This window comes from Artibeus jamaicensis, unplaced genomic scaffold (assembly GCF_021234435.1).
Source record: "Artibeus jamaicensis isolate MK-2021 breed Jamaican fruit bat unplaced genomic scaffold, CSHL_Jam_final contig_432, whole genome shotgun sequence".
Classification (NCBI taxonomy): Eukaryota; Metazoa; Chordata; class Mammalia; order Chiroptera; family Phyllostomidae; genus Artibeus; species Artibeus jamaicensis.
The window spans coordinates 14,920,048-14,940,002 of NW_026521828.1; the positions used below are offsets into that span (position 1 = coordinate 14,920,048).

The 19,955-nt window shown below is 38.4% G+C and overlaps 1 protein-coding gene across 1 annotated transcript in view; it reads left to right on the plus strand.

The window, feature by feature from the left end:
• Window positions 1-19,955, plus strand: part of JAKMIP2 (janus kinase and microtubule interacting protein 2) — a 135,452-nt gene that overhangs the window by 105,245 nt on the left and 10,252 nt on the right. The window contains exons 13-20 of the mRNA XM_037161894.2: window positions 1,073-1,171; window positions 2,353-2,451; window positions 4,180-4,233; window positions 5,100-5,165; window positions 7,550-7,618; window positions 9,910-9,987; window positions 11,896-12,099; window positions 16,604-16,669. Coding sequence (XP_037017789.1) covers window positions 1,073-1,171; window positions 2,353-2,451; window positions 4,180-4,233; window positions 5,100-5,165; window positions 7,550-7,618; window positions 9,910-9,987; window positions 11,896-12,099; window positions 16,604-16,669 — 735 coding nt within the window. The remainder of the gene's footprint in view (window positions 1-1,072; window positions 1,172-2,352; window positions 2,452-4,179; window positions 4,234-5,099; window positions 5,166-7,549; window positions 7,619-9,909; window positions 9,988-11,895; window positions 12,100-16,603; window positions 16,670-19,955) is intronic.

A 19,955-nucleotide genomic window follows, 5' to 3' on the forward strand; every position in this document is an offset into this window, starting at 1 on the left:
AAACTTTCAAAATTACTAGACTACAAAAATCTATTGTAAAAAATTTGAGTTGACTAGTTAATGTCACATGATATCTCACTATTTTCCCATCTTTATTTTCCTGTGCTGTTTGTGTATCATGAGGCTATGAAAGAAAGAGGATTTTAGTAGCCTCAGAGATGCCCAAGTAAAATGTGCCATTATATCTCTTTATCATTGAAAAAATCATTTTCATTATGTCTTCTGTCTTATTTTACTTGGTTTTGATTTCTTTAGGCTAAAAGCAGAATTTTGAGCTTAGATTTTTTAAGAGTAAAAAAAAAAACCTGAAATGACAATAAAGGGAAACATGCTACTTCAAGTCTGTATACTTACGCAAGTAAAATTCATCTGATGCTAAAAAGCCCATTTTTTTTCTTTTTATTTCTAACTTAGCTACTGTGCATAAGGTCCACTCACATAGCTCACATCAAAGATGGTCCCAAACTCTTTGCACATCACGGAACTTTGTTGGTCTCTGTGAACAGACGTGGACACTGTCCATAGAGTGAGGCAGGTTTGTACTGGGTGGTAAATTCCATTCAAGGCTCAGTGCCAGCATGAGACCAATGGTCAACAAGTACCATAAGGGAAAGTTGAAAAGCACTTTGAAGAGAAAGTTCAAGAGAGAATTCGGAAAAGTTTGTAAGTGATCAGAGATGGGTTTTTTTTTAATTTATATTTTAGAGATTTTTTTTCCAACAACTTGTAACTCCAGAAGTAAGAGATACAAGTATTAAATCTAGTTCTAGGACACTAGTCCCTGGCCACTAGTCCCTGGCAAGGGCATACTGAGTACCCTCAGATTCACTCTTCACAGGGTCTCTAGACTTGATCTCAATGAATGGAGGTGTGTGTCCTCCCGCATTTTCCTCCTGAAAAACCCAACTGAAGTATAACTAGAAGGAAAGCCAAAGACTTACCTTATTCATATGTACTTGGGAATTTTTTTTGTGATCTAGATGATTTATTCACTGATGAGTGAATGTTACCCATGCTTGCTTTGCATAGTTGTATTGGCAATGTTCACCTAACTGAGGATTTACTTTATTAGATAGAAAAACAGGAGGCAGAAAATCACCGGTTACAACAGGAACTGCAGGATGCCAGAGACCAGAATGAGCTGCTGGAGTTCCGAAACCTAGAGCTAGAAGTAAGGAAATTATGATTATAAATAATCATAGCAGTTAACATACACTGAGCACATCCATTGCATGAGGTGCTGAATTACATATTTCCGCTGCATACTCTCACTGGTCATCACAACCACAATCGAGATTTTAAGCAGAAGGCCACTGAAGTGACTCCTTTGCCAGAGTCCTGTGATGAGAGACTGGTGAAGCACTGATGCAACTCGGGATTGTCTGCTGAAACCCCCATATTCTTAAACACTGTTATTGCCTTTGTAAACAACACTAATGAATAGATTTTAAATCATTTAAATAAGAGATTTCAAATTTCATCAGTAATTCATTGCTTTTAAATAATCATTTCTATCCTTTATTGAATTCTGACTAAAAAAAAGTGTCACCTTAAGAGTTGTATTTCAAAATTGCAGTAGACAAAACTCTTTTATCATTAGACACTTGAATTTGTCAGTCAACATTTTTTAGTCTATAATCCACTTATGCCAAAGGCTAAGAAGCAAGGTAACTTATTTGGGGAAATATTTGGTTAAGCAGATCATATTTCAGAGGTTTTTTGTTTTGTTTTGTTTTTCGTTTTTTAAGTAAAGCATATCAATCAAATCAGATTTTGATTGTATCATGCAGAATCTGGCTTAGTATCTGAATGACTGTATTTTGAAATGTAAAGGATAATAAAAATTCCCATTTGATATCTCTTATTTTGCCAGCAATTTCTTCTTGAGTTTATTTCAAGTTAGGTCTGGCTAGAGTCAGCAGTTGTATGCCTCAGTGAAGAAGAGTTGTCTTTGGTAGCCCATACATCCTACTTAGAAAGCTTGAGTGAATTGAATATGCAAAAGTCTGTGAGTTGCCATAAAGCTTCATGGTCAGAACATCACTCCTGGTGAAACTAAACATCCATATAGTTTTAAAGTGGAACTCCACTTCCCACGTTCCCTGGTTAAAAAGTCTGTAAGATTGGATGACACTGTCTGTAAATTGTCTTCCATACCTTTGTTAACAAATCAGGTCTTGCCATTAAATTTAAGCATGAACATCCTGAGGGATTTTGATTTGTTTGCTTGTTTGTTTGTTTGTTTTACCAAATGTCATCTTGAAAAACTGCTGAAATAATAGACCACTGGTTCAGTGTTTAATCAGTTGTTCCATTTTTTAAATTCCCTTTCATTCTTCCTTGTGTTTCAAGGAAAGAGAAAGACGATCCCCTCCATTTAATCTGCAAATTCACCCATTCTCAGATGGTGTAAGCGCTCTACAGATCTACTGTATGAAAGAAGGTGTCAAGGTAGGCCAATGCTTAATTTTTTCTGTTTTTGGAAAAGAGAAAAACTAGAGATTGGGAAAGGGGAGGTTGCTCACAACTGTTTTGTTTTTTGGTCACTGGGTGTCATTGTGATACAAAATACACAGGAATTTTAGTCATCTCTATTGGAAAATCCATAGAATGTGAAATAAATGTGTGACAGATGTGTGAGTGATAACAGCACAGAACACAGGAAGCCATAATTATGTAGAACAAAGTGACATAAAGAATGGTATGAAATCAAAATATTAAGATAATTACCCTTAGTTACCTAGAGGAAATATTAAATGAATTCAGTACTTCGGTAAACATATTTCAGGTATGCCAGATTAAAATGTATTTGTTAGTCCCTCTGTGATGGTATTTGTTGTAAGTGCTGTGGAATTCCTAATCTTAGAATTTCAGCACTAGGTGGCTTTGAAGTCACCTAGTCCACCCTCTTTTTAGGTTTGTTTAATTTAGGGACAATTATTCTTTTGAAAGTTTATAACATAGTGCTCAATTAGACTGAATATAATTCTATCCTTAGTGGTATTGGCATACATTATAGATAAGTATTAAGATTGAATGAAGGCAGCTCCATCTCCTGGAATCAATATTGTCCTTCAGCGTAATAAAATCACATGCATATTATTCCAGAGGTAAAGAGGGGAAGCCTCCCGCTATTCCTGGCCTCTCCTTTACCTTCCACATGGCCCTTCCCACTCCCACTCTGAGTTGCCAAATATACCTGCTCTAGTTAGTTGTCTTCTCTCTACCTCTGAGGTTGAGCTAGACGTTCCCTGTGGTGGGATCTGCTGTACTGCATTTGAACATGAGTAAAAGGAGAAAGTGATACTAATGGGATAAAAAGTTGGGTTCGGGGGTGGATTAGGTAGTAAAATTGTGCTTTCTTGACCTCTGTCTTAAACCACTTCAAGGCGTTTAAACCTCTGGCCTTCCTGGGCTACATGAAAATTTGTAAAGCAAAGCCTTTTTTAAAAATTTAACTCTAATTAAATGAAAAGCACTTTACTTCATTTTGCTTCAAAGCACTTTGTTTCATTAAAAAAAGCACTTTTTTCCTTACATACTTTTTTTCTTTAGATTAATCATAAACAACCTAATCCCATGGAGGTAATTTGTATCCAAGGGAACTCTTTCAAAGGGAGTTAACCTGCTTTAAACTGATGCAAGGACTATAGTAAAAATCATCTCTTTCCAAAAAATAGAAAGAATTCCATTTTTTCACTACCAAAAAATGGAACTGTGTTACACCTTTTCATTTGTCAGTCACATTCTCTACCAGGTCAGAACTTTGTCAATTAGAATGAAATCAGTTCATTATTTCTGTTTATTACCTATTGCTTTTCTTTATACCTGAAATCTGCCAAAATTGAAAAAAAACTTAACTACTGGAAGAAGAAAGCTAATTAGCTAATTAGAGCCTTTACTACAGTATAGGCTCTTTTGTATATAATCTTGTTATCCTCAAGATTAGCCTACGAAGGAGGTACTTCTTATCTCCATTTTGCAGTTGGCAAAATTGAGAATAAACTGTTACGTAGTTTCCTGAAGTTCACACACCTTATCAGAAGTGGAATGGAAACACTGAAAACAGCCCAAGGAATTACAGGCACTGAAATGTCTTCCCCAAATTAGGGTCGAGGCACCAGAAGAATGGTAAGCCGTATTTGTCTTTGACTTGAGTTTATTTCCTTGCTATTGCAGGATGTGAACATCCCTGATCTCATAAAGCAGCTTGATATCTTGGGCGATAATGGAGTGAGTATGAATTAAATAAGTTCAGGAAAGATAGTAATTTGCCAAAAGAGAGAGGCAAGAAAATACTTATCACATGTGAAATAATACCAGGTGGAAGGCCATGTTCATTGAAGGATGTACGTCCCTGAAAAGAATCAACAGTTTATCAAGCAACCTAGCTAAGGGATTGGAAGGATCTCAGGAAGGTGGTGGCAGAAATGGGAACTGGTAAAATGCTTTTCATGAGAAGGTTTCCAATTTGAATGCCGACCGCATACATCTGCAGTGATTAAAGCTAATTGCCTTCTAACTGTTGCTTGGAGGCATCCAGCGTGAAATTAATCAGTCATGCAGTTGCAAATGGTGCTAAATAGCAGGGTTGGTGGCAGCCCCATAAAAATGAACTAGGGAACTATAATCCCTTTTCTTTCTAAAAACACCTTCCAGGCAGGGTCAAGGCATAGTAATTCAGTGGGAGCATCATTCATTGAGATATTAGATGAATGATTTATGTAGGTTGAGGAGTCACACCACTTTTTTCCCTTAAAAAATTGTCAAAGGAGATAACAGTATCAGTTAAATCACATCAAACTGCTAGGCAGAGATTATTCTTTATTTTATTTTGGCTTATGCTTTTCTTATAAGCTGATTATTAATGATGTATGCTTACCGTAAAACATAAAACCAAGTCAGTATTAGAGTGGTATAAAAATTACAATATGCTTTGTAAAGGTTGTGAATGAACTCTTTGTTAAGAATTATGGCTAAATAGGACATTCGTTAAGGTTCCAGGCAGTTGTATCTGAGGCAGGTGCTTAGGCAATATTTTCTGGTAATGTAAATATCTTAAGTGTCTTTGGCTCATTTTCTGGTTTTCTTTTTCACAGAATTTGAGAAATGAAGAACAAGTGGCCATTATCCAGGCCAGCACTGTGCTGTCCCTGGCAGAGAAGGTAATAAGTTGTACAAACACTCAAATCATCTTCGTGTCTGGCTTAGCACTTGAGGCACAGGGCAGGGTTAAAGGCCATTCTCTTCGCACATGGCTTTGCCTTCTGGAATACCTAATGAATATTTTATCTTTCAGGGTGATGCAATCCAGATAGAATGAGAACACACACCAAAACATCTACACACTGATTTGGGGTGGGTGGATTATTCTTGTTCTAAAGTCTTTTAAACATGTAATTCTTAAAAAATGGAAAACCTTCTAAATTAAATTATTCAAGCAACCCCTACCAAGCTTGGGAACCAGTAAAGAAGGATTTTGTTATTAGAACAAAATTCAACTGAGTAAGTTTGAAGATCTAATTGGCTTTTAGTAAACAATTCATGAGTCAGACAGCGTTGTGACTAGCAACTAGAAGGGCCTTCAAAGGGGCTGTACAAAATGAAATATTTTTACAGGAAGAAGGGTGAGGCAAGGGAGCTATTAACTAAAGAAAATAAATGATTATTGTTGAGGCCAGGACACCTTTTCAGGGGGAAACGGAACAGCAAGGTTTTTATCATACAGGTCGCCTCTTCCTCCAGTGGGAAAGGGAGAAGGGACCTCGTTGGTGTTGACCAGAGAATTCCGTTCTGGTTGATTAATATCACATTTCTGGTGAAGGTCAAAACTGCAGTTAGGTCAGATACTAAGTTTAGGTTTGGTGTCATGGGCTTTAGCACAAATGATGCCATTCGGGCCTGCAGTTTTCTTTTTAACAATTGAGAGGTGATAAACTGGAGCCTGGTTCTTTTTATAGGCTCTTCTTCCTTGGATGTGTACTTATAAATTCTTCCCAACTGGTTCTGTGATTTGGTGATGGCTCACTGCAGTTTCATTCAGAAATTCCAACCCGGGGACTGTCAGAAGAGCAGCAGTGTGCTCTGCCCCCTCGTGTCCGGTCCTGGTTAGTGGCAGGAAGAGTGAGAGAAGAGGAAAGGGCAAGTGGAGAGAAGCCTGATAAACGGCTGCATGTGCTCAGGGTGTCTTCAGAATTGACACATGGTTGAGAGTCATGTATACATGGTTGAATAAAATGAAAACTGTGTAAGTCCCTTTGGATGCTTCCTTAATTCCTAAATGCATATAAAAATTGCTACAGATTAAGCGAAACCATGTGCAAGCAATCAGCTTTACTCCAATCTGAGATGAGGGAGTTCTACAGGCCAAATGAGCCAGTCAATTTAAACAAAACAATGACATTAAAGACAAAAGTGGCAGAGGGAGAAGGAAGGACTGCTATAAAGTAAAAAGGTATTTAAGAAATAGTGAAATTCTTTTTTTGGCATCTTGATTCAAGCAAACCAAGCTGTTTGCTGACAGCTGCAGGCACTTTAATACGGACTGGGTATCAGAAAGCACAGGCTATTAGTGCTAATTTTCCAAAATGTCGAAATCTTTGGTTACTCTTTAAAAGGAAAAATGCCTTTTCTGTTAGGGATGTGTGTTAAAGAATTTACATGTGAAGTGGTGTCTGGGATGTGCTCTCCCTGATGACATGAAATGCATCTTCATCTTCCATTATTATTAACTCCATTTTTACAGATGAGAAAGTTGAGCCTTAGAGAAATCAGGTAATCTTCCAAGCATGAAAAGCTAGAATTGGGATTTGGACCCAAAGCAATCTGTCCCTAGAACTCACACACTTGATTATTATGCCCAATTACCTCGTGATGCACTATAATAATTTGTTCCTTTAAGTCATATATGTGGTGGATTCACCCTGTAATATTCAAAGTCTAAATTTATTCAGGGTATTGATCAATGCTAACAGGAATACCATGTAACAGAATGATGTATTTTAAGTGTTAGGGAAAATTTCTAAGTTTTTTTGTGTGATTAAAACGTCTGTACTCAACAAAAATTATCCTTCAACACTTAGCTGTCTTGTTTTATATACTGAAAAATTGCTAATTCTCTAGTCTTTCTTTCATCATGCTCCCCCCAACCATGGAGTATTGGGCATCCTTTCTGGAGCAATGAACTTGCCCCTCGTTTTTGCCTTATCACCTCTGACTCATTCTTCAGATTCCAGTATAGTTGTCACTTCCTAACAAAGCCTTTCGTGGTGTCCTCCCATGAGGGCAAAAATGTTTTGTTGAACAAAAATGTGATGGTTGCCATCATAGCTGGCACATTGCCTGACACATGGAAGACATGAATGAGCGCTTTTGTTGAATGAATGAATTAATGAAAGAAAAACTATAGTCTTGTTTCTGAAATAAGAGATAGAGTGCACCAAGTTTTCACTTCCATTCTTAGATGCAAGGGAAAGCGACTGAGCCCCTCACTAGAGAACACCGTGTACACCATATCAAGGAATCATGTCCACACTTTTGTCTTATTTAGTGGATCCAGCAAATCGAAGGAGCAGAGGCCGCCCTGCACCAGAAAATGATGGAATTGGAAAGTGACATGGTGCGTAGAAAGATGAGGTATTGTAAAATTGAGGGAAAATTGACAAAGTGAAAGGAAAATGACTGTCCTCTACCAGTTTTATTTGGCAGTGATGAAAGTCTGGAGCCTTCTCATTGTTGTGTACAGCCTGTGGAACAGGGTTCCCAGAAGCATCCAAGAGTGTCAAGTAGCATTATCCAAAGCAATCACATTGTGTTTTTGTAATATTGCCAAAACTAGTGCTGAAGAAATTCCAGCTAGATGTTTTCTCTCTTAGGCTAAATAATTTTTATCATGTGTAATTATAGCAAAAATTGCAGAAATTTTGGGTGTAACTCTGGTTTTAAAGATCTCTCAGCCACTTCACACCCATTAGGATGGATACTATCCAAAAAAAACAGAAAATAACAAGTGTTGATGAGAATATGAAAAATTTGGAACCCTTGTGCATTATTAATGGGAATGTAATGCCACTGTGCAAAATAGTATGGTGATTCCTCAAAAAAGTACCAAGTAGAATTGCCGTATGATTCAGCAATATTATCTTTGGGTACACATACAAAACAATTGAAAGCAAAGTCTCAAAGAGATATTTGCGCTCCCATGGTCAAAGCAACATTATTCACAGTAGCATAAATGTGGAAGCAATGCACATTTATCTATCAGTGGATGCATGGATAAGCAGCTGTGGTTATACATACAATGGAATACTAATGGCCCTTTAAAAAGGAAGGAAATTCTGACAAATGCTGTGACATGGATGCACTTTGAGGACATTATGCTAAGTGAAATAAGCCAATCAAAAGACAAATACTTCATGATTCCACTTACATGAGGTATCTAGATCAGTCGAACTCATAGAGCCAGAAAGTACAATGTAGTGATCAGCGGCTCAGAGGAGAAGGAGAAGGGAGTTGGTTACAGAGCTGTAGTTCTGCAAGATGAAAGAGCCCAGGAAATCAGTTGTATGACAGTGAGAACACTTAAAAATGGTTAAGATAAATTTTGCCCTGGCTGGTGTGGCTCAGTGGATTGAGTGCCAGCCTGTGAACCAAAAGGTCTCTGGTTCAATTCCAGGTCAGTTCACATGCCTGTGTTGTGGGCCAGGTACCGAGATGAGAAAGTGTGAGATGTTTCTCTCCCTCTCTTCCTCTTCCCTTCCCCTCTCTAAAAATAAAATAAATAAAACAAAAAATTTAAAAAGATTGTAGACTTTACATTGTGTGTATTTTACCATAACTAATTATTTTTAAAAAATCTTCAAGCCTAGGAATTGGCCATTATTAACATAGCAATACATTATAGAATTTTATAATTATACTGTTGTTAATGTTATTACTACTAAAAAAACAAGTAGTGATTATTATCAAATTAGGGAATCTTATAATAAGAAGAGCTTGCATTTATATAGCATGTGACAGATTATTGATCATTTGCTTATATTTTACATAGGGTTTAAATTTTATGAAGAGGTTAGTTTCTAAACTCAAAGCACACAACAAGGACTGTTTGTCTTGAAAATACCTTAAAAACCCTTTGAATGCACAAATACGAGTTACACAGCCAACGTGTCCTGGGTGCCATTCTAGGCACTGGAGCTCTGAGGTCACCAGGAGAGTCACCAGTGAAGTTCCTCATGCAGGTGGTTATGGCCTGGAGACAGTTATACACACAAAGAAATAATTGACTGGTCTTGGGATGTATTACATATAAAGATACATATATTCTTAAATGCTAATGGCAAAATGTGCACCGAAGCTGAGGACAGTAAGGGAACATCAGATTTCAGTCACACTGGCTTTGCAGCAGGAGCAGAGACTCATTAAAAGTTGCACTGTGGTTGTGGGTGGAATTGCCGCCTCACTCTAATTTCTCATCTATCTTTGTGTTTGCTAATCTTACACAGATGACTTTGGATGATATTTTTATTATACAACTCTGCTGTACTATATTTCATAATATTCTTACAAAATACAATATCATAATATATTTGCGCAGATATACTTTTTAGGTAACGTTTATCTTGTCAAAATCTATCCTTGATCACATGCTCTTGAATTAGCATACAAACCCTTTAGAACTCTCTGTGTGGATGGTTCATTATGTCTTTTATCCTCCTTTCCATTGATTTTCACATTCTCTAGGTAAGGCGATGGAAGTTGAACTATTTCCCTAACAGACAAAATCAATGACCCAACAAATACTAGTGATTTGTCTTGTACAGGAATTAGAGAAAACATTGATCAATACAATTATATATCACTTTCTGGTTAACTAAGCCCTCTATTTATCAACATGGCCCTTTTTTATAGGAACAGTTCTGCAAAATCAAAGGCTATCTGGAAGAAGAGCTGGACTACAGAAAACAAGCTCTCGACCAAGCATATATGGTAGGTGCAGCAAGCAATCAAGACACACAGAACTTTTCCATTATGTGCTGTGGAGGAAAGCATCCTGTTTAATTTATCATGCCCGTACTCCAGTAAACCACACTAAGCAATGGTTTATTTATTCAGTGGTTTCCATTTCTTATTTCAGAAAATATATCTCTAGCTTTTTGATGTTACAATATTCTTATAATAATAAATATTTAATTGTACCTTTAAATTTCTTAATTAAATGCATGCCATTATGTAACATTTTAATGAAAGCCAGACTGTGTGGCAGTGGAGATTAAAGAGCAAATGGATTAAATCCAATTGGGAGCCTAATTGAGTGATAGAGAAATAAAGCCTTTAATGTTCATTATACACACTTAATTTACTTATTTCTCATGGCAGCCCTGTGAGGTATAGGTGATATCATTATCCCTGTATTACATATGCGGGCACAAAGGCTTAGAGAGTAAAAAAACTCTGCCCATATTGGTAAGTGGGTGGCATTTAGATGGGACTACAGACACTGTGGGTTTAACTGCCATCACCCAGCTACCACAGATCAGGCTATGTCAGTAACTGGGCTGCACCCTTTTCTGTCCCATAGAGGATCGTACTGACTGAGGAGCACAGTTGGTCCATTGCCCTGTACAAAAGTCATCATAAGTAACTCCTGCTATTGGAGTATAGCTTGCATTTCTTCTCTCCATATGAACTTCCCCTACTCCTATGCCCCCCAGCAATTATTCACAATGACTCAAGAGAAAAAGAGCAAACTTAAAAGAAGAACATTTCAAGGAGTTGCTTGTAGAGGTTCTTATAATGCCTTCTTTCCTGGAAGCAGCTTGCGTCATTTTTGGGAAAACAGTGAAGCTCTTAGATTCTACTTACAACAAAGATGAATTGGTAATTCCCCTAGAAAACTAATAAGAGGCTCTGAGCATTACTTGATGGGGTAAAGAGAGAAGGAGTTAGTTGCTAGGTAATAAAGAGGGAAATGCTTCTTCCCGTCCCTCCCTTTATTGTTGCCTCCTCTAAGGGCACTTAAAATACTTAAAAAGATGAAGCTCTGTCTTTGTGTGTCCCATCTTGTCTGCTCATTCAGACTAGAATCTTTAACTTTAGAAAGATAAGATCTGCATAGTCCAAGACAAGACCTAGGGAAACACACCTCACCAGGGCATGTCCACTTAACCTCTGTCAAAGTCACAGGGAGTAAGATTGTAGATTTTCACTAAAGATGTCTGAAGCATGTTTTAAAACAAAACACTTCAATAGGAGGAAAAGTAGACTCTTCATCTAAAAAAAGAGGGAATTTTTAATTAAAAAAAAAGACCAATTCTAAAGACTCTAGGCCATTTTTAGATCAAATTTCCTAAATTTTATTTTAATAAAAATATGGAGATTGTAAAGCTATCTTTAGGTACAGAGGTACGTCATGTACACGAGAAGTAGCATTTTGTGAATGAAATTTAACTCTAATTTCAAGTATTTTTTTTCCAGCTTTGATGATTTTTTACTATTTCTCTCTAAAAATATGGCTCCCATAGTAGATGTCTTTGAGTATCTGAAGGGCTATCAAATGGAAAACAAACTTGTTTCCAGCTACATTTGAGAATAGAAGGATGTACAATTATTATAACAAAGTAGGAACTTTCTAAAAATTGGAAGTCATTCAAGAAAAAGAACAAATTTACCATCATCCAAGAAGTTAACGTATTGGCTAAATAATTCTTATGGAATCTCATAAAGGGGATTACCAAAAGGGTAGTTAGTCTGGATAAGCTATGAAATTTATTTTACTGCTATGATCCTGGAAGACTAAAATAATATATCCGTTCTCATATATACACGTATGTACACACTCACACCACATCTACATTCAAAGTTCCAAAGTTAGACTTTTCTACTTTTATTTGCCAGAGAATTCAGGAACTAGAAGCTACTTTGTACAATGCTCTGCAGCAAGAAACTGTCATCAAATTTGGTGAACTATTAAGTGAGAAACAGCAGGAGGAGTTGAGGACCGCAGTAGAGAAGCTACGGCGGCAGATGCTGAGGAAGAGCAGAGAGTATGACTGTCAGATTCTTCAGGAGAGAATGGAGCTCCTACAGCAAGCCCATCAGGTGAGGATTGAGTGACTTCTCTATAAGGTTGGTACTAAGCAAATGACACTTCATACTAAGTCTGTGGTATTGGATATGGGTATGTAGAAGCCCAGGAGGTAGAAGCTATCTTCAGAGAGTAAAATAAATAACTGTTGCTTTATACGGCATTCAGATAAGGGATGGATATTTTGCAATGACTCAGTCTTGTGAAAATTGACATTTTAGAAACATTGCCTATTGGTATGATTTTTGCAGCTATTTGGTCATGAATTTCATGGATCATCTCATCTCATCCTGATCATCTCTGTTATGCAGGAGAGCAGGACTTTCTCCAGGACAGGAATAATGCTTTCATCCTGCTGCTCACCTCAGTCTGTAACCTAGTAACCTGAATAGGGCAAAAGAACACAAGGGCCTTTCTCTTTATTCCCAGAACAAAGTGCAACAATAACAAAGCTTAGAAGCTGCCACTTCCTGGTGTTTGCTTCATGTCAGCAAATAAACTAAGGGCTCCACTGACATCATTTCATTTAGTCTTCCTAAGATCCCACTAAAGTAAGTTTCCTTATTATCCCAAGAGGTATATTAGAGATAAGAGTGTGTAAATGATTTGCCCGAGATGACAGAGATAGTAGTAAGCAACAGAACCAGGATCCCAGCCCAGGTTCGCCTGTCTCCAAGGCCAGTGTACATAACCACATACATACTGTCCAGTGCAGCTTGAGTCATGTGATTTATATAATACATCCAGACCAGTGAGGCTCAATGTAGACACCCATATCAGTGTATGGCCAGAATTCTTCATCATGTTATACCTTGGCAGGTAAGGAATAGGGCAAAAGCAGATTCTATAAGAATTCCAGAATTGGAAGTGCTATAATATTTGGTACTCAGAAGTTATAACAAGTGACTGGTACAAAATCCAAATGGGTTATATAAGAAGTAAGAAGCATATGGTCATCAGAGATCAAGGTGAGTGGGAAAGGAACAGGGATTATTTTATGACACCAATATGAACAATGCATGGACAACTTGACTAGTTAGCATACTTCATATGTAGCCAGGAGCTTTGTGGACCTTTATTTTTTTTTAATATTTTTTATTTATTTATTTTTCGAGAGAGGGGAAGGGAAGGAGAAAGAGTGGGAGAGAAATATCAATGTATGGTTGCCTCTCATGAGTCCCCTGCTGGGAACTGGCCTGCAACCCAGGCATGTGCCCTGACTGGGAATCGAACCGCGATACTCTGGTTCGCAGGCCCGCGCTCAATCCACTGAGCTATGCCAGCCAGGGCCTTTGTGGACCTTTATAGGCTAACAGACTCCCCAAGTTAACAGGAAACTCAGAAACCATTTGTTCGGGAGATGATAAATGTATGCATGTTTGTTATAATGCCCCTTCATTGTCCATCATAAAGGTTTAGGTTTTGACCCTAAAAAGAGTTTTTAAAGCATTTGATAGTAGATTCTGTGGCATCATTATTACTACAGACCTCCTTTCCTGTTACCAGGGAATGAACATATCTTCTGCATAAATTTCTTATGCTACAAAGTATTTAATTAATTTCAACAAATCAGGAGCTGTGGCATGGAACCACAGAAGTATTTATTCCTAAGATGGACAAGTAATTATCTAAATGTATGATTAAAACCTTGTCATCTTTTTTAAGGTTTTTTTAGTCATCTAAGATACTTCACTTACAAAAGAGATGGTTTATTTTGTTTTGTTCATCTTTCCTCCCAGAAAAGAGGGAAAAAGCAGTAACACCAATCAACAATGACCAAGGCAATTTCAGAGAGTGGCAACAGCGTGTATGAGTTCAGGAGCAGAATTGACAACTTTTAGACCAGCTGGTCAGACAAGGCCTCTCTGAGAACGTCTAAAGCCCAGGGAATCAGACCCAATGTTCCAGAAGATTGGGAGAGTAGGGGCTGTGTTGGGGGTGTTTGCAATATTCAGGGAGTACAGAGGAGACCAGTATGGCAGGAGCACTCAGAGCCAAGGTGGCATTGATATGGGGTGAAGTTGGAGAGGTAAGATGGGGCCAGATGATGTAGGGCCTGGAAGGAGCTTGGGTTATATTTTGAGTACAACTCAGCTAACTCTCCCTTTGTCCCCTTCCTCACCCCCTTTACACTTGTAGAGTACCATGATTATTTGCCATCCTAACAGTTCACACCGGCAGGGGTAGATGGGTACAGACTGGATAAGACTAGAAGCAGGAAGAGCTGGCAGTGAGCTATCTATCATCCCAGCCCTGATGAAGGACAGCAGGGACTTGGTGTAGTTGGTAGTAGTAAAGATAAAAAGGAAGTAGAACATGGATTCATTTTCAACCTAACATTTTGGGCCAATGATTCTTTGTGGTGGGGGGCTATTTTCATATTTTGGGGCAATTAGCAGCATCTCTGGCCTCTGCCCATTGGATGCTTATGACACCAACACCACCATTCCCCATTGTGACCAGTAATCACATGTGATTTTAAAATGTCCAGGTAACTGAATGTACTAATGACAGCATTTCCTGTTGGATTGGATGCCAAGTGGATGGGAAGAAAAAAAGAAATAAAGCAACCATCACACAGTGTACCTTAACTAACTCATTTAATATATATGCATAGGCAGCTTCTTTTGCTGAACACTGTACAAGGTGTTGGAGATTGGTGATGAAGTTATAGATGGTTTTGCCATTGATTACCTCTTCTACTGAATTTGTTTTCCCCTGTGTTTTAAATGTTGCCCCCCACCCAGGTCCGATAGTTCCTTGAGGTCAGGAACTAATTGATGTTTTACCTGCCTTCTCTGTTACTTCCAGCACAGTCCTGAATGAGTAAGAAGTTGCCCGGCAAGCACAGACTTGGTAGTTGAATAGATACTACAGTAATCTCACATGTATCTGATTATGTTGATGCAGTTTTCACATCCAGTAGACATACCAAGGAATTATTTGTGCACTCAGGGTGGAAATATCCAGCCATTTTGTTCTCTTACTGTGTAGTGTTAGAACATGAAATATACACAAGCACACATATCACACACACACACCCTCCACATTCATTGTTGTATCATTTCAAGGTCAGCCTTGATGATCTCTGACCAAAACACCCCATCCTCTCCTACACGCACTTTAGCCCCTTTCTTTTAAAACAGGACTTCTCAGTCTCTGCACTACTAACATTTTGGGCCAATGATTCTTTGTGGTGGGGGGCTATTTTCATATTTTGGGGCAGTTAGCAGCATCTCTGGCCTCTGCCCATTGGGTGCTTGTGACACCAACACCACCATTCCCCATTGTGACCAGTAATCACATGTGATTTTAAAATGTCCAGGTAACTGAATGTACTAAAACCACAGGGTTCTACACTTTAAAATAAATTCACTACCTAACTAACAACTAACTTTTAATGGGTACAGAAATTGCCAGATGTCTACTGGGGGGCCAAATCATCCCCCATAGAGAACCACTGTTTTAGAGGAAGGGAAATATAATGTCCAAGTTCAAGTATTCTCTAATCTAGCTTCCCTTTTTTCCCCATATTGCATCATAAAAAGCTCTCTTTTTATTTTAACACCCCATTCCACTTCCAGTGGTTTCTTCCCAGATCCCAGTTCTCCATTTTCTAATTATTCCCCAGAGAGGCATGAAATAACACTCCTACACTGTGGAACCATGTGCCCTGAACATAAATGGCTTAGCTTGCCAGGTAGAAATGTGAAGACTTTTCTCTTGGAAATAATTGTCTATGTAATGTTGATTTCAAATCCACACTATTTAAATTACTGGAATTTTATTGTACGGCTGACAGATAAATTCAGAAATAGTCCTAGAACTTTTTTGTCTTCAGAATTTGTGTAATTCTGTGTAAAAATATGCATTTTTAATGTTTTTTTCCCTAATTTATCAGTTCCCCCTTGAAATGTTTATGGAAGTGTGAACTCTATTTTGCTTTATGAGAACTGGTCAATCATGCTTTGTGAGGAAATTCCACCCTGAAACAGTAAAATAAGGTTGAAAAGTAAGGTTAGCGATAAACAATAGGGTTGTTTACATTTGTGTTAGCCATTTTTTACTATAGTAACAGACAGCCAAAAATCTTAATCCAAATCATTTATAATGGCATCTGTTTCCTGCTCACTAGTTCTGATTCACACTCCTGTCTCTCCTAGAATGTAGCATTTCCCCCAAGCCACACACCCCTGGCCAATACTGGTCCCACCACCAAGCCCGAGGACAGCGGGGTGAGAACTCTAACTCTCACAGGGCAGGTGTCTGCGGGGATAGACCCAGTAGAAAGGGCTAGCAAATGTTTTTTTAATATAATCAATGTCAGTAATTTTCCACTGTAAGAACAGTTAATTTTTAAAATGCAACTATGGATATGGAAAAACATATATGTGATATTTCCAGCTGCTAGTGCTAATGCTAATGTCTTTATAGGAAGTTGACTGTTTTAGGTTGGTGAATAATCTTTTTATTCACCTTAATGTCCATTAATGCTTTTCCTTTTTCTTCTTTCTTCAGAGAATTCGTGACTTAGAAGATAAAACAGACATCCAGAAAAGACAGATAAAGGACTTAGAAGAAAAGGTATGTGTTAAGTTCAATATGTATTTTTTTTATTTTTTAATCAGAAATTAATGTCAGTGTCACTCACTAGACTAGGTATGTTCTTTCTTTCTTCTCAGTGACTGTGTATTTTGCATAGGCAGGTGTAGTATTGGGTTAGCCAAAAAGTCCTTATGGCTTTTTTTCTGTAAAATAAAGGACAAATTTTTCATTTACACCAGGAATTTTATTGATTTGAATGTTTGCAGTATGTTGACTATCTCCTGCTATTGGCTTCTAGTGGGTGGAGGCCAGGGGTGCTGCTAAAACACCTTTCAATGCATAAGACAGCCCCAGAGCAAAGAATTATTTGGCCAAAATGTCAATAGTACCAAGAAACTTCACAGACTACTTTTGACATGTCCAATCAGTCACAGCACTTTCTCCAAACACTGCATAAATCCTTTTCTTTTTTTGCATTTCAGTTGCATTTTACCTTTCATGAAATAATAAAGCATAATACACTGAAAATGTTGCTTATGTTATTTTATCTTCAATATTAAAATGGCTGCACAAAAATTTATCAATTTTGATAAGTTTTCCAAAAGTGCATGCTGATATGACAGCTGTCACAATACAACCTAAAAAATTGTTTCAAATGAAGTTAGGACATGTAAGCACTTTTATTTTTAGATTTTATTCATTTATATTTAGAGGGGAAGGGAAGGAGAGAGGGAGAGAAATATCAGTGTATGGTTGCCTCTCGTGCATCCCTTGCTGGGAACTGGCCTGCAACCCAGGCATGTGCCCTGACTGGGAATTGAACTTCAATCCTTTGGTTCGCAGGCCTGCGCTCATTCCATTGAGCTACACCAGCCAGGGCTGTAAGCACTTCCTGAGCCACTGTACAGAAAAAACCTAAACAAACTCTTTGGCCAACCCAATAGATGTGGACTTCTCCTTGGGTCAGGGACCAGGATTCTAGCACAGTAAGCTAGCCTTGACATTCCTGCCTTTGTATTGATTCCCATTCTTTTCTGTGTTTTCTTTTCTCAGTTTCCTCTTCTTCATCTTTATTTTATTTTCAAAAGTTTCTTTTGAGTTGTTACTGTATGTTCTTTTTAAAATCTTTTAGCACCTTAAAAAAATCCTATTATTATTCATAAACAGCCCTTATTTCTGATATTGCAGTTTCAGCTCAAAAATATATACAGAAATTTAGATCAATATATGATTACTGTGCCCTCATGTCACCTCCTCGTGTCATTGCCCCCAGCGATCTGAAAGAGTCACTGCTTCTTCCAAGTGAGCCAGTACTTTTTGGTATTGTATAAAGCACAGTAATTCTTCAAAAAGACGATCGCAGATGTGTGTGGTGGGGTGGTGGGGAAGGGGTGGGGTAGTGCTTGTGCAGGGACGCTGAACAGCTGCAGTGAGGCAGACAGCCTTGCACAGCAAAAAGTTACCCTGCCCCTGATGCCAGAGCTCTCTGCCGAGGAACACAGCAAAGATGGCCAGAGGTTTTCCAGGATTTCCAGTCTGATTGCCTGGAAGTAGGTGTCTGATCCTTGTGTTGCAAAATCATATGGTTGCTTTGCAATATCTTTTATAGCCACCCAGGAAGGAAATAGGAAACCATCTGCCATTTCTAAGACAGTGGTTAGAATTTGTTTCATCCCAAATCACTTCGGTGATTGTTCATGTGTATGTGGTGAGGTGGAGTTAGTAGGGGCCACTTGCCAGACCATCAGTCACCTGGATACTTATGTGGGTCAGGTCTCAGGTACTGTTTGACCTTGGGTAAGTGATTCCACCCCCTGTGTCTAAGCCACATCTACAGAATAAGGATGATAACACTTGCCTTCACCTCCTGTCCGTGAGAAACAAATTAGATCTCTTATGTGAATATTAGAAATCACTAAAAAAGTGTATGTCAAATTTAAAAGCATAATTTTTAAAACTTTCAAACAGAAAGTATACTTCTGCAAAATTTTAAATTTGATGTGTCCTCATTTCAGAAATATGTGCTTTAGTTTTGCAGCATTGAATGAGGCAAAGTTCAACCAGGGACTTAGTCTAATTTCCCAGGTGTTCGGCAAGAAGACCCAGAAAACAGGGACTGCTCTGAAGCTTCCCTGGTTGTCAAGGACATGCCAGGTCTTCCATTTCCCACATTTTTGAATGGCGAGTTTTTGGCTCTAGTCATTCTCTCTGCTAACCCAAAATAGCCATAGGCCTGGCTCAAGGAGATAGTCCAGGTTAAGGCAGTTCTGCCCCAGAATGTTAGTTCAGTTTGGTCCCCATCCAATTGGAGAAAACAAATAAATAAAGGGTGTATCTTTTTTATATTTGCTAATGTCACCACCCTGCCCATTCCCTTCATAAACCCCATGGAAATGTTGGGAGGAGGGAGATTAGGATTATGTTTTGTTCAGCATGCCGTGTGAGTGTTCATTTCCCAGGTTTGACCTTAAATGCTTAGGATAATGACATAAGGCACTAACAGAAAATAAGGATTCTTTAGCTATCAAAGCAACATGTTCCACCTGTAGTAGTAAGTTAAGCCACTTCAAAGACAATCAAATCCAGTTTGTTTCTGATTGGAGATTTGAGTAAAAGGGGTACCTTCTATTCTTCTGCCCAGTTGACCTGCATTCTACTCATCTGCAAGTCTGGTAATAAAGCTAAAGCTCCTTATTTCAGAGGCAGTCTTTTTTTCTTTCCCCTGGGATACTTGAGCTCCCTCTTAGTGTACATATTAGGTTCCTTCTTTGTTCCTAATTCCCATGCACACAGTTAATACAAATCAGGTGATAACTACAAACAGCAAAATTGCCCAAAATGTGCAGCATTCCACCATATCCAGAGCACTTCCACTTCCATCATCTTGTTTGGTTCTCATAATTATTCTGTGATTCAGATACAGTGAACATTATGGTCCCCTTTTACACAGGTAACAAAACAATCGCTCCGCGATTGAACAGCTTTTCCAAGATCGTGTAACCAATCCATGGCAAATCAGGGCCAGAGGTGTGCCCACCACACAGCACAGGCTCAGAATCTCACTGCAGACTAAATGCAGGGCATCTCCTTTTCCGTGCCCAGAGAGAAGTGCTGCTGTTTGACCTTCTCCTGGGGACAGTGGAAGCCTTCCATTTCTGTCCTCCTCCATTCTTGCCTGCTACAGGCGCCATCCTATCCCTCTCCATTTTCAAGGAATGAAATGAAAAGAACACCTTCTGCATTTTAGATGAATAGAGTAGTTACCAATACCTTGATCTTATCACCTTATTTATAACTTGTTCATACAATGCTGCCATAGTGAAGC